Source organism: Athene cunicularia (genome assembly GCF_003259725.1).
Source record: "Athene cunicularia isolate RWA chromosome 1 unlocalized genomic scaffold, athCun1 chr1_part1, whole genome shotgun sequence".
Taxonomy (NCBI): domain Eukaryota; kingdom Metazoa; phylum Chordata; class Aves; order Strigiformes; family Strigidae; genus Athene; species Athene cunicularia.
This window is the reverse complement of record NW_020799091.1, coordinates 101,816,376-101,831,369: the sequence shown is the minus strand read 5'-3', so window position 1 is coordinate 101,831,369 and position 14,994 is coordinate 101,816,376. Positions and strand designations below refer to the sequence as shown.

At 39.8% G+C, this 14,994-nt stretch overlaps 1 protein-coding gene across 1 annotated transcript in view; it reads left to right on the top strand.

Annotated features, from left to right (window-relative positions):
- Positions 1 to 440: 440 nt before the first annotated feature.
- The window catches only part of JAM2 (junctional adhesion molecule 2), a 32,165-nt gene continuing 17,611 nt past the window's right edge, over positions 441 to 14,994 (top strand). The window contains exon 1 of the mRNA XM_026849998.1: positions 441 to 566. Coding sequence (XP_026705799.1) covers positions 539 to 566 — 28 coding nt within the window. The 5' untranslated portion in view covers positions 441 to 538. The remainder of the gene's footprint in view (positions 567 to 14,994) is intronic.

The following is a 14,994-nucleotide window of genomic DNA, read 5'->3' as shown; positions in this document are numbered from 1 at the left end:
AACCTGTCTGAGCCGGGCCCCTTTCAGCGCAAGGCGGTGGCTCTCTGCAGTGATGCAAACTTTAGGATGCGGGCTGTGTAGTTTGCTGTTCCTGCGGGCCTTTGCGAGAGGGATGAGCGAGTGACGGGAGCGTGTTTTCTGTTGCCAGAGCTTGGATGCTGCAGCTCCACAACCGACTCTGTTTCTAATATCTTTGTGGTCCGATTGTCTAACTCCTTCAAAACAAAAGGGGGGATGTTAAAATGAGTTGGCAAAACCTGCCCCACCCAGAAAGCACATAGAAATAAGAAAAAGATTGTGGGGTCACATACCTGTGAAGAAGCAGTGAATTTAATATACAGTGTTAACAGTGCCAGTCCTGTGATAAGGCTGTCGCTTTCAGATCGTGTCTTGCTGTGCTCCTGTTGTATGCTGCTTGTGTCTCGCTGGTATTTTAGGGAAAGAGGCTGTATGTGTTTTGAAGAGAATTATGTAGCACAGTCTTGCAAGGAAGTGCCCACCTGGGACCTGCCTGAGATGGGGTCTCAGCCCTCTGTGGATGTGGTACATGCATGGTGCTGATGTGGGTATGTTTTGTAGTTTACTTCTCATTCCTCCTCACCTAACTGAAACTTGTCTGTGTGGAAACTCCTTTTTTTGCAGAGGAGGAGTCAGTCCTGGAGAGGAGAGACTTGGGAGTGATGCATGTCTGTTAGGTCTTTGGTTTGGTGGCAGTTTTCTTTTCCCCTCTGTTTCTATGAGACCTTATGGAAATTTTGCATTGTTAGATGAGCAGCTAGTGCAGGCTTTCCCTTTCATACAGAAAATAATAATAAAAATTATTTAATCTGTTTTTCTTGATTTGCTGTTATTGGCATGGGTATATCTGAGCAGATGAGGATGCTGTGGTTTTCTTGGTGACAGGTTTCTGTGTGTTCAGGCTGCTCAGCCTTCTGATTTAGTTCTGTCTGTTGGCAGTGCTGGCTTTGAACAGTGAGGAAATGATAGAGGGTGGTTTGGAAGCAGTACAGTGGATCAAAGTCTGGTGCATACATTGTTGTCAGACTTGTGGTTTGGGTGGGGGGGGTGGTGTTCCTCTTCCTGTCCCAATTACCAAGAAATGCCAGGTGGGGAGAAAGTTTACTAGCATGGTGCTGATAAGTTGTGGCATGAAGAAAGTGAGTGTCGGTGGGCATGCAAATGCTGATTGTTTGTGTGAGCCAGAGGAAATCCAGGCAGAAATCCAGGCAGTCAGGAGTCTGCTGCTGCTCCTGTGGCTGGAGTATGTTCACATGAACAATGAGGCTGAGTAATACTGGCATCCATGTCAGGCGTACGGGCTGAGCAGTCTCTTATGTGGGACCCATATGCTCTGGAGACAGTGGGGAATGGGCAGAAACTACTGAGGAAAAGAAGTAGTGGTTGATAACTGAAGTGCTTGAGCATTATATTGTGGGACAAGTATAGAGAACTTGCTTGGTAGCTCAGCTGCAGAAATTAAAAGCTGTATAAGTTTGTCACAGGATGTCAGTGTAGCCAAGAGCAGTGCTGAGGTAGATGAGATTTGGATTGCTTTTCAGTGAGAACCTACTAAGAAATATTAATGACCTGCAGAAGTAGTAATTAGTCTTAAATCTTTTGCCTTAAAGGAGTAAGGGAGTTGGAGGTCTTCAGTCATATCCCCTGTCAGCATGAGCTTCTGAAACTGGTGTTCTCTGGAAAGTTTTAAGAGGTAGATGATGTACAGAGATGATTCTTATTAATCGTAATGTCTACTCTGGATGAGATAGTACATACTGATGAACTGGCTGTTTTGTGAAACTTATAGATGTAGTTTTTTCTTTCATTAATGTGCATTTGAAATCAAACTTAAGCCGGTGATGCTGGAAGCAAATCCAGTACGTGTCTGTGTGAGGACAATTCAGAGGCAATATATAATAGTAGTCTTATATAAACATTTGATGGAGTTTAATGGGGTAGCTTGAGCAATAAATAAGGTGAAGGCTTTTTTGTCTGTTTGTTTTTGGCTTTAAAACAAACAGTCCTTAGTGCTCAGGAATCTTTCTTCTAGATACAGAGGTTCTAGACAAAAAAACCCTTTTGTGTCTTCCTCCCCAACCCCAACAAGAAACCATAAAGCATGACTGCATTGACTGTAGGAATCAACAGTGGAAGTCTTTAAACTATGCTTTCCTGATTATAAGTGATGTACAACTGATGTACTCAGAGTTCAGAATATTGTCAACCTGCAGTCTTCTGTTGTGCTCTGTTTGCATTAACTTGGTAAGGGCTTTCTCTGATTTCTAAATCAGAGTCAGGTGAGATGGGATTTCTTAAATTTGTAGGACTGCATACTTTTCTAGTACTATCTGTACAACATAACACTATAAACCAAACTACCTATTTTTTGAAGAGGGGTGGGGGAAAGAGACAGAAAAGGAAGGTTCCCTGTCTTGCTCTTGAGAAGTGTTTCTTTGCTGTAGACTGCTAGTGATCTACAAATCTGCACTGACCCTTAGACACCATAACATAGGCTGTGAGATGAGAGTAAGCTTCTTAATTTTAATTTGCTTGTTTTATTTAACTACAGAAGAGCAATGCTTGTTTCTAATGGTCTGTCTAACTTTTTTCACTTATGACTGTGGTGACACTGCGCAAGATACCTGAATGCTTCTAAAATGGATAAAATTTGAGGATTTGGTTGGAAAACCTTTCTGTCTTTAAAAGGGAGACATGCTTCCCTCTAGCTTATGTTAGAACCTTCACAATTTCACCCTTTTGGCTGGATCCTCAGGGTGCAGAATAAACTTTGTCTCTGAGTTACTGGCATGTCTCTCAGAAATCATAGCCTTTGCTGCATTTGAGCAAGTCATGCTATTTCCCTTAAACCTTGCCATGCCACTTGGAAGGAGTGCTCTGAGGCCTCTACCAGAAGCAGTGCTGTTCTGTAGTAAGGGCTTTGTCTCTTTCCTCTCTCTCCCCAGCAGAGAGAGCTGGTCCTTGGCTGGCCCTGCAGTATCCTTAGTTAAAGTTACTGGCCCCACAGCCTGCTGTTGGATGTGCAAAAGAAAAAATGAGGGTGACTGTCTTGCCTGATTGCATACAAGAGGCAGGAAGTGTACCTGGAAATGTCACCTCAAGACAATCGCAATTCCTCTTGTTTTCTCGTGTTCAAGGTGGGTGTATGCAAGTGAAAGACCTGGGTTTGCTGTTGCTTGGCCTTTGAGGTCCTGTTTTCTTAACTTTAACATTGCAACGATTCTTTGTTAATGTTGTAGGACATGTATTTCTGGTAATTGTGAATACTGTAGGGCATCTGGCATTAATAAGAGCTAAAATTACCACTGTGATTAGCAGATCTAATTGAGCTTGGATGAGGTCTTCTCATTGGCTATTTAACTGAATTACACAAAGATATTTTTGTGATTGTTTCCTGTATTATCCCTATATTTCCTGCTTCCAAAACAGTCTGCTGTAACACAGTAGCTGCCAGGTTCTGCTGCAGAATCTGGCTGATGACATCATAAATGATTAGGTAAGAACTTGCAAGTAGTTGAACTTTAACTTCACCTTTTCTCTTCAGGTGACTGACAACAAAACGTGTGGGATCATCTTTCATGACCTTGTCTTTATCCACTGACTAACCCCAAATGTTATTGGGGGTATGTGCTGACTTGTTTTTTAAGAAATGAGCTAAAAATGCTAGAGAAGGCTTTTACCCTTCCTCAAAAAATGCCCCGAGTGCTTTAGCTTCTTAAGTGCTGGTGGTCATGAGAGAAGTCCTCTTAACTATGAGAGAATCTTCTTGTACAACTGGTTATAAAGAATATCCATTTTTCTCATAATTTCACATCATTAAATACTAGTGATATTTCTTCACTGAAGATGGACATTGACATGCATGTGAATCTTCTGCAGTAGCAGTAAGCAAGCTTCCATTGGTGTGTGTAGGTTTGGGTGTCAGTGCTTTTAGAGGAGCAGGAACAACTATTAATTTAGATCTGAAATTCTGATTTAAAAGGTCACATATGGTGTGATCTACTTAGAGTCCATCAACACTCAAAATGTCATCTTTCTGCTGGAGCACTTCTGAAGACAGTCTGTCATTAGTTCCCTGCAGCTGGCAATCCCTTTTAGGAATACTTTCTTCAAAGTAAGGCGTAGTGTCATACTTAGCAATGCTAGAGGTGACTCCAGTGTAAATGCTTATGTAAAGCAAGATTACTAAGAGATGTTCACACAGTCAGAAATGTCCACATTGCAATATAAATATCTTGTATATCAAAACAATTGAAGCACAAGGTAGATGTTTGTATTTGTCATTGAAGACTATTTGCCAGGGCCATATGGAATGGCTAAATTAAGGTTCCCTTGAAGTTTTGCAAGGGTATTAAACAACAAAAAAAAAAGCTTAAAATTGTGTCCCTGTGAATGTATACAATAAACTATCTTACTACTGGTTTTTTTTTTCTTGTTTGACTGTTTTATTTTTTTCCCTCCACTGTGATAACTTTGTGGCACTGTCGCATATATGTGGGAAAATAGGTGGTTTATAAGTTCTTACTTTCTGGTTTAGTGGCTAATTTACAATGGAGTAATCATTTTAATGGAAATGTTATGTGGAAGCTGAAAGGCGATTCATTTACCAGTAATTAATTCTAGTCTGGTTAGCTCACCTTCGTCCCCCTCGGAATTTTGTAAAGCTAGCTTTGTTACAGTTTTACTTTCTGGCATGTCTTTTCCCATCCTGAGTACTTTTCAAAGAACTACCAGTTTTAACAAAACATTTCTGCAGAAAAGCCAGTCACATCTCCGACAAAGAGTTGTACGTGATTATGCTGTAATTCTCCTGCAGGAAGCTTAAAGCAAATATTATGGTGTCTTGTAGTCAAGACAAATTATTTGTTTTTTTCATCTAAACACCTTTTTTTGGGGGGGAAATGAATATGTATTTCAAAGAATGAGACAGCAAACAAGGCTGGAGGAGCATTTGGATGATTGCCAGTGCTTGTGCTCACCTGTATTTCCAAAGCCACTTTTTTTCTGGAAGGCTCTGAGTTATGTCACCTTTATGCTCACAGTATATCATTGAGCACTCAAGCACTTATATAAAATTTCTTAAACGAGACAGAAGGTGAACTTGGCAGCTGAACATCTGGTCCTGTTCAGTTGTCGGTTTCTAACATATGCTGGGAGGTGAAGGAGCTTTTGGAGAACAAAGAAGGGAAAATAGCCGTTTCTGAACAACAGCAAGTAATACAACAGCAGTAGTTGAAGCTTTAGTAAGTCTGTAACCCCTCTGGTTAGTAGGACCTAAAGCAGGCATCCACTTTCTCCTCAAAGATTATTTGTAGGGGAAGACATGATAGAAAAATCTGGTAATAAGCCTTTTTGAATGCTTGCTTTTAACAATTCAAAACTTAGCAGTTTTCAGTAAGAGATAGGAAGATCAAACTTACATTGAAATAGTTACAGTTTGATCCTGGATGTTTAAAATAGTTAAGAAATGGTCAGACTTGAACTGGGAAGAACAGACCCTATAGGTATCAGTTTCAATGGGTATATTTACATTCCTTTTGTTTGGATTAACTTCTTAAGGGTTGACCATGCTCTCAAGCCTGTCCAAACCACTGGATCAGACTCAAAGGGAAACAAAACATTGTCTGGATGAAAGGTGATGTATTATAGGGTTATTTTGGTACCAGATAATGTTAACAATAGGGACTATATTTGCTGTTCACCATCTGTTAGCATAGTACTTGGAGGTAATAGTGGAACATGCATTCTTGAGATGTTACTTTTGCTCAAATTAATAGAGAAACCAAAATGGTTATATATTGTATGTCATACTGCAGAAAGTGCCCAGTATGAATTGGGAGAAATTCTTGGGGGTGGTAGGCTAAGGACTTGTGGCTAGAGCTGGGTTAGAGTTGAAGTGTTTGTACTTGGCATACTTGTAAACATATGAGGAAACAATATGCAGACAACCAGATTTAGATAGCAGTTTACTTCTTGAATGTATAGACAGTATTTATCTCCAGGAGGCCCTGGTTCATAACTGAAGCCTTCTAGCAGCTGTAGTAGCAAAAAAAAAAAGGAGTAAAAGTGTATCATCTGTAGAATTCATAGGTGTCTTTAGGTGCATGTTATGGCTAGCTTTTGTGCTCCAGTAATAAATATTTCTGTTTCTATAAAATGGTCTTGAAAAGTAAATATTGGTTCTTTGCCCTTTGACTATTGGCCCACCTGAACTGATTTTCTACCCCTTCTCCAGTCTTTAAGCTAGTCCACAAAGATGAGAAGTTCTCTCTTAAACTCCTGGCTTGTTGTTTGTAGCTCTTGTTTTATGTATCCTTGTGCCAGAAGGACTGGGATTTCAGAGTGTGACATGTCTTTGATGCAGCTTTGACACTGTTCAGACTGGTGGTGGTGATCACTTTGGACAAGGGGATTCGAGCAAGCTGTCCCATGTATTTAATAACAAAGGGCTATACCTCTGTGTTTGGGGAGGCTGCTTCCCTGGCTAAGTACAGAAAAACCTAAGAGGGCACAGCAACTGGGGATGAGGAGTGTGGGCTTTGGTGTGCCAAGACCTGTGGAGGGCTGCTGGCTGGCAGCCCCTGCAACTCTGTCTTGAAGTGTGGCTCCGTGGTATTGGCTGGGGTGATCTGAGCTACAGGAGCTCTGCTGGGTCCAATTGGCTGTTGTTAAGGTGTTGAGCTGGCTTGAGAGCCTGAACAGTTTTAAAATGCAAACTGGGAGAAAGTTGGGCCCAGCTGAGCTTAGCTGACCCATGCTATATGAAAGGTGTGTGCATCAACTCTTATATATCTATAAGTCCAATATAGATATGTTAGTAGCTTAAACACTTTCAGTTTTGGGGTGGGACTAATCACATGAAAACTAGAGAAATTTACTGCATCACGTTGCTGTTAAGGCTGCAGTCCTGCACCTATATGCTGCATTTGAATCCCTTATAACTTTATGGACCCATGCTGAAATCTTGTACTGAAAATACAGTATGAAATCTGATTATTTTAGATTGTCAGCTGTGGTGACTAAAGGGTAGACAGTCCATTTTCTTTAGCTGTCTCTGCCTTTGGATGGCAATAGTGTGCTTGGTGGACAGATGGCATCCAAGGTAGCTCCTATGGCCAGATGTGGCAAGGGCCTTACTTAAGAAATCAGACTGTTTAAATAGAAGATATGTGTAGATTTGGCTATGAAGAGTTGTGCATCTCTAAGATCTGAAGTGGATAATCTTTCACAGGAAAGAGTAGTTAATTTTTTTCCTCATAAGGAACCTGTTCCTTATCTGCCCTAAAACAATACCTTGCACTCATAAACATAAACAATAAAAGTTTATGGGTTTATTTTACAAATGTGCTTTCAGCAGAACTGTTGAACTTTTACTTAGTTGGTGATAAGTTCCTCTTCTAGAAGAGAAAATCTGGTAGCAATTTATAATTCAACAAGCCATATTGTTGTCTTGATTTCTTAACCACTCGTAGCTCTGATGATGCCTGCTCTGTACCATCCAGGCTCATTACAGGCAGGTCAGCCCCGCAACAACAGGGGATGCCTGTTCTTTGGTCATCTTTCTCAAAAAGAGATCCTTAAACTGAAATTAGTTGACCTGAGTTAAAGGAGCACTAGTGCATTCAAGGTGGTATTTAGTCTTAATTCTAAAAGAAACTTCAGTTTAAGCAATAATAGTGTCACACAAGTTTCTAGAGTATCAGTATCTCATGAGCAGTTGGTTACAGACAGAATACTGGCAGAAGTAGGCAAAGGAGATGGCAAAACAGTAGTTTAAAGCAGCATATATGCCTATCTGGGAGTCGTGGTTTCATGAAATGCGTTGATCTAGTGACTCTAACAAGTATTCTAGAAATTTAACACGTTTGTGTGCTTCGGAGTATTCCAGATATAGACATGCTAACCACCAGACTTTTAACCACAAAGTTGTCCTTGAGAAGGTAGTGTTACCCAGGGGGCCAAATCCTTAATCAGATATGGTTTGTTCTAAACAAAACAAAAATATTAAAAATCTAATGGCTTAAAAAAAAATCCCAGCTATACATGTTCCTGGTACTATTTCTGACTCTGAACTGTGACTAGTTTGGCTATTTAATTCTGACAAGATTATTTGTCTTCCATACAAATCACTTTCTCCTGGATTTTTTTGTTGTTGTTGTTGTTGTTGTTGTTGTTGCAGTTTTACAGCATTACAGAATTGTTGAAGTAATTTTTCTTTCATTTTTGTAGGTGTGGAACAGCTGGTCCTTTCTTAGTTTAAGTATCTGCAGACGAGATCATCAAATCGGATTACATGAAGCAGCAAAGCAGTCAGTTGTGAATGTTAGCTCACATACTGAGCTATCTCTTCTGAGGCAAAGCAGCAGTGTTTCATTAGTGAACTTTACTGAAATATTCTGAGGGTGTGGCTCATAACACATCTCTTCTGTTGCAAAGCTGTAATGAGCACCAAGTTAACATTTATTCTTGAATTAAAAATAAATACAGAAAGCACAGAGTTACTCTATTATCTTTATTCCTGTGTAACTTTCCAGTGTTGTTCCTCTGGCTTCTAATCTGAATACCCATACCTTGTTTTTCTTGTGTTGCTTTTAATGTGCTGAAGACTGTAGTGGTTTTGTTTTGCTTTTTTACCCTCTTCATTCCCTTTAAGGAAAACTTGGCAGCTATTATACTGTGACCTATTGTTCCTAGCTCTACCTTCCGGAGGATTTCTTCTAGTCACCCTTCTCCTTTAAGGGTGCAAAATATCTTCTGTTTTTTCTAGCTCTTCTCTATACATATCAGCCTTAATTGAGTTGAAGGAGTGGCTTCAGTCTTCTTAAAATGTGGTGGAAGATACTACTTTTAAAATTTGATATTTAAAGAACTAAATTATCTATTAAAGGCCTGTAGAACTAAGGCTAAAGATATGCATTTGTACTGTAAAGTACAATATTGATTGAATGTAATAGTTATCAAACATGACCATTGGAAGCTCTGGCAGGAGGAGACTATTGAGCAAACTTGGCAGTGTAAGAAATCATGTGTGAGTGGAAATGGATGTGCTAATTTGGCAATTACATTTGGATTATGAGGAAGGGTCCACCATATTCTTTTGGCCAGGAGAGAAGTGGACATGTTCCCAGCTCATATTAACAAAGAATCTGGTCTGTAGTCTGGAGAAACAAAGTTTAAAAGCTAAGTTCAGTGCTGTTTATCACTAATAGGATGCAGTCCTAAAATCCATGGTTCGAGTAAAATTTGCTGAAGTGAAAACGCCACTATCCCCAGCTGTTGAAAACATCTCCTCAGAAAGGCCAAATTCAAAAAGCATTGCACAAGGCTCTTGCTGAGTATTTGAAGAACATCCTAGGGTTTTTGGAAAGACTCTGACTCAGGTTTTTTTTAATAGATGTGCTAGCTAGAATGAAGTCATGGTATGTTCCAAAGTCATGAAAAATTGAATGAGAGAAGGCATCTGTAAAACCCTCTTTAAAATCTCACCACAAGGTGTTATTCTTGCATCTGTTGCATTTTGGTATAGAAGTATATTCTAGGTCACTAGCTGCTTCAGGGAGAGCAACTTTTTTTTTAATTAATGTTTTTCAGATGTATCATCCCCTTCAGCAGGGGACATAAGGTGACAATGCTGACTTGGCTTTGATTATTACACATTGCTGAAAATGAGACACAGTCAGTGAAATTAGCTATCCTTCAGATCTGTTTGCATTGCACCATTATGGTTAGTTAGCTAACCTTTAGAAGCCAGAGCTTAATACGTACTCATATGTACTTATCCTCTGCAGTGAAAGCACTATGTAGAAATGTTTAGAAGACCTACTGTGAGAAAAACCTCTATAAACTTGAGGAAGGACTGAGGATGCACAGGAAATTTGATTCCAGTTTACATGAATAAGACTGACTATGGGAAGAGATGTTTCTTCACTATAACAGTGTATTTTATTTACTCACAGCAATTTAAAATTGTAGTGTCTTGATGTTCTTCCTAGCATCTGGAAACATGATCCTGCAGAGAGGGAGCTTGTATGACTTCACTGGTTCTGAATGAGCAGGGACTCCTGTCTCATGTAGTGTCTACTGGAATTGTAACTAATGGTGGTTGGCACAGTTGAAAAGTAAACTAAGTTTGTGTTCAGGAGTTTTTAGATAAGTAATGTCTGCATTTGTAGGTGTATAAATGATGCAACTTCCTGAAAATGTTTAGCCTTTTCAAATGGCTTGGCAATTCTGGCAGAAGTCACTTAAAAGTTGTAGATTTCAAAGACTTTTATCTCAAATTATGGCTGAGAACGGTTGTGTGGGTCTTGGAGGGGGATTGTTTATTTCTTCCAGTTTCCCAACTTTGCTGTGTTTCAGGGCAGATTTTACAGTTGATGTAGATTAGTCTAGTACTATTGACTTCAGAGGAACATGCCAGTTTGCACTGGGTACCTAGCCTTGTTTTGTAAATTTAATAATAATTCTGCAACAGTTTCTCTAGGTATTTGCACAGGCAAGTGTTTTGCTGGTATTCCGACTGGAGATGTGTTTCTTCACATCACTGCAGTAGTGTGTGATATGAGGTGGGTGGGACAGCAGTGGTAAGGGGTTTCTACTCCCGTGGGCTGTTCTCATGGTCTTTTCAAGGACGATGGTACTAGACACAAGTCGTCAGCATCTTGACGCATCGTAAGCAAAAGCTGAAGCAGCTATAGGCTTGTTCTGCAGTTACAAGCTGTCTTTGAGCTGCTGCTGAGTTGCCATGGAAACCAGTGTTGAGCAGGACTGGGAGAGGGCTGGAAAATAGGCTTTTTTGTGAGAGCCCGACTACTTTAAAACCCCATCCCCCGTTTTCAGAAGCTCCCTCTAAATTGCCATGGAGACAAAAATAGTAGTGGAGTTTTGAATCTTGTAAAAGTGTGAATCTTGTAAAAGTGTGAGCTATAAATATTTATTTGGTTAATAGCATATGCTTTCTGGATTGTCACTCTGTTGGAATAAACTCTATGCTAGATTGAACCTTTGCAAGCTGTGAATTCAAATCGTTCCTCTCTTCTGTGTGAGCAGAAAAAGAGAAGGTTAAAAAAAAAAAAAAAAACAACTTCGAAGGGAATTGAATGTTACATTTTTATTAGTAATTATATAAAAATTAATTGGAAATTTTTTTCCTGGAATTTCTCACACGATCTCATGCAGTGATCTTTCAGTGTTGTGACTGCTGAAAGCACTTAGAAGGCTGTTCAGTTTATCCAGAGTTGTTGTGCATTGGTGTTCAGTTTCTTCAGAAAGGCTGACCTAAATAATCTCTTCCTTTCTTGTCCCATGCCACTTAATTTTTATTCCCGACTTTCTCCTCCACAAGCACTCCAGTTTTGTGTTTCCAAAGCCAACTGTCCTTGGGGCTCTGCTCTGAAATGAATCATCATCAAGATCTTAAACTCCTAGGACTGTTACTGATAACTTTAGATAATTTGCTCTGAAACTTCAGTCGCTTACTACTTTCAGGTTTTTTTTTTTTGCTTAACTTGAAAGTTGACAGTAAAAACACCATCAGCTGGTGTGCTAGCCTTCCAGATTGCACTAAACAGCACACACAGAGTGGAGGCTTAACTCATTCTTAGGTTGTCATTGTAAATGAAGTCCTCTTTGCTAATCTGCTCTGTGGTTGAGGCATTTAACATAAGAACTTCTTTCCCCTGTGAGACTAAGAGCTCCTCAGATCATCCAATACCAGCTTTTAATACAGGTAGAAATCCTACTATTAGTCACTTTCTGGCAAAGCTTCTCTTCCCCTGTTTAAATAACTCCTGGCTGGATGAGAATGCAGTTCTGAATTCTGTTCCTCATATGATTTCCATTACGAAGGCAGAGTTACTGAAGCCGCTTAAAACCTACATTCTGTAACAGATGAGTGTGAAGGATTGTTTTCATTTTTATGCTACAGCTAAATAAAGCACTTTTTTGTATTAGGTTCTAGACCTCTGGATATGTAATAAGTAGTAAATCCATACAACGTTGCTGTTTGCTTTCCAACTGTTTTCAAATTCCTAGTCACCTTTTTCTTAGGGGGGAGAAGGGAGGGAGAATGGTGCTACAAAGGTTTTGCCCAGTTGCCAGAGGGTGTAGTGGCTTTGAAACCGACCTACTATCTGGATGCTGGCCTTGTTATCAGCTTCAAATGTATAGCTCTGCTCAGGAGAGCAAATGGAGTGGGGGATTACTCCATTGTGCATGGCTCTGTGCCTGGGCTGGAAGAAGGGGGAAAATGCCTTTGGGTTTTGGGGAAATTCTTTTGGTTCTGCTGAGGGTGGGGGGAAGGTCAGTTTTTGTGTGTTAGTCAGCTGTAGAGATGGAATTCTAATTTTGTAATAGCTGCTCTTCCAAAAGAGAAGCCAAACCAAATACTGGATTTAGCTGTTTTCTTCCCCCTGCCCCCACTGCTGCCCCTTCTGTTCCCTTGCTTCACAAACCTAGTCCATTTTTCCATGAATAAAAAATTTGTCAGGAGAGAGCTTGTATAAAACAAGGGGAGGGAAAGCTAGCCGATATCTATGCGCACAAATTGCGGTTCATTACAAAGCTTTTAATGAGATTTTTATTAAATCCCTTATGGAAAAGACACAGCTTACAACATAGAAATTAAGGTCTGTTACTCTGCCAGTGAGCTTTTTTCCCTGCATCCCTCTACTCTTTGAACCTGATGAGTATCTAAAAGCCTGCTGCTTATGCTGTATCTGTCATTCCCAAGAGTCAGGACCAAGATACTGCAACTCTTGTACTGTTTAAGGATTGAAAATAACTAGCTGTATCTTTGTCCTGATGCTTGAAATACTACCAGCACAGATACACTAGGACAATTTCTATGTAGTGTAAGGAAACCAGAACTGCATCTGCTTGTATCAAGGAATAGTTTTCCTTATAGTTGTAAGGACTGAAGACTTAACTTCTTTGTTAAAAGCTGTTTCTTCAAGCTGCTAGAAAAACTTTTCTCATCTGCCACTGATGTAGAGATAGCACATGTGTATATAGTGTAGAATCCCTACATTTTTTTTCCTTGATTAAAAACATCTGCAAGGTCTGTGTCCTAATTAACCAGTAAGTGTTGAAAATCTTGCCATGTATTTCACAGCATGTTAAACTACTCTCAAGAGCTGTATGCCTTACCACCAGGTCTCAGAGTTGTAGCAGCTCTGGGGTCTGAATGACTAAAACTTGCTGTGTTTAAGTCTAGCCGTTCCCAAAACACAACAGAAGCACTGCTGACAGCTATCACATAAGTGAAGGGGTGGCTGAGAAGCTCTTTAAGCTCCTTTTGTGTTTTAGACCCCTTTAGCTGGTCTGCCAGAAAATGTGCCTTCTCTCTTAGATTACAATCCTTTATGCAGTCACACCATGCCTATTAAAATACAAACTTGCTCTCCACATATGGGCTTATTATTCCCACCCTGCAGGCCCCCTGTTCAGACTACTCCCTTATTTGTTTTCTGTGGCTGAAGATATACAGGCTTGTTTTTTTGTGATTCAGATAAACTCTGCCCAAAGTAAATCCTGTTCTATTATTATTCTTTAAGACTCAGGATAACTGAAGTTGAGCTTCTTTCTCCTTTTTTCTTTTCCCCATGATGTAGGATAATTTCTTTTCAAAGTTTGAAGTGTTAATGACATGTTTGTTATGTTTACTTAAACTGGGTTTACTTCAGTTATTTCAGGCTACATTTTGGTACCTAAATTGCCAACTTCAGAGATCAGTTAAGAACTCTGACCAACACAGGAGACTTCTGCAGAGGCTAGGAATACTCCCAATCTCTCTCCAGCAAGTTTGATAGAGGTTAGCATTCACCAAGAACTGGTAGAAGACAAAGGTTGTTTAAACACTGACTGACTGAGCAATGTGGCTGGGACGAGTGATGGGTCTGAGCTCTGGCTGGTGGCTGTTAATTGACAGAGTTAACGTAGTGGCCTGCCAGTGCCACCATGAGCAGGGTTGATAGCCTTTTGGTTGTAGCAACTGTCTCTTAGACTGCAAAGAACGGGAGTTAGGCGTTTAGGGTTTTTTTAGGTAATTCACAGCTAATTCTGTCCAAAGGCAGATAGCTTTTCCTCCCCCTCCCCCATTTATGGACTATGTAATCTATGGAGTACTTCTCCTAAGAAAAAATGGCAACAGTAGAACCAAACTAGACATGAGTGTTTAAATGATGTGACTGTGGCAAAATTCTAGGTATTGTTTGAGTACATCATGGTAGGTAGCTACATAGCTGAGAAGTCTGCATCAGCATCTAAGCATGTCACTGATGGTTTATCCTAAGGTGGTCACGTGTCTGAAGGATGCTAACACCAAACAGATGTCTGGTTTCCTATTCAGGGATTTCAGTAAGAGTTGGCTTCGTTATTGCTTTATTCTTGGGACACTGGACTTCCTAAACTTACTGTATCCTCTCACATCCTTTGTTAAGCTTTGCTCTAGACCACCTGCTATTTAGAACTTGGCAAAACAAATACCACAAGACTGCTTTTTCTCTTGTACTTATAACTTTGTTTTGATTGTGTTCTCATGTAGCTTCCTCCAGGCACACTGTTTCCTTTGACTTGGTTTGACTAATATGCTCTTCCTTAATGATTCCTCCAGCTAGTAGTTATCAGTTTACAGCTGCATGACTGATTATCAAATGGAAAGTGTGTATTTTTGGGCTTTACTTCTAAACAACTTACTGACACATACAAGTTTTGTTTCAGTCTGTATAAAAGTGTTTGAACAAGAAGTTTACTGGTACAGTAATAAGTAATCTTTTTCACTATTGCTTTTTATATGGTGAATTAAAATCCAAAGATTAAATGTTGGATTCTAAATAATTGGTGGAGGCATTTCTGTAAGGACATTTTAAGGAATAGATGCTTTAGCTCTAAAGACCTCTCCTGTTTTTCTGCTTGTTCAGAATATATAATGGTTTTAATTCGGTTACCTATCTCTGTTACCACATTAAGTTACCATTC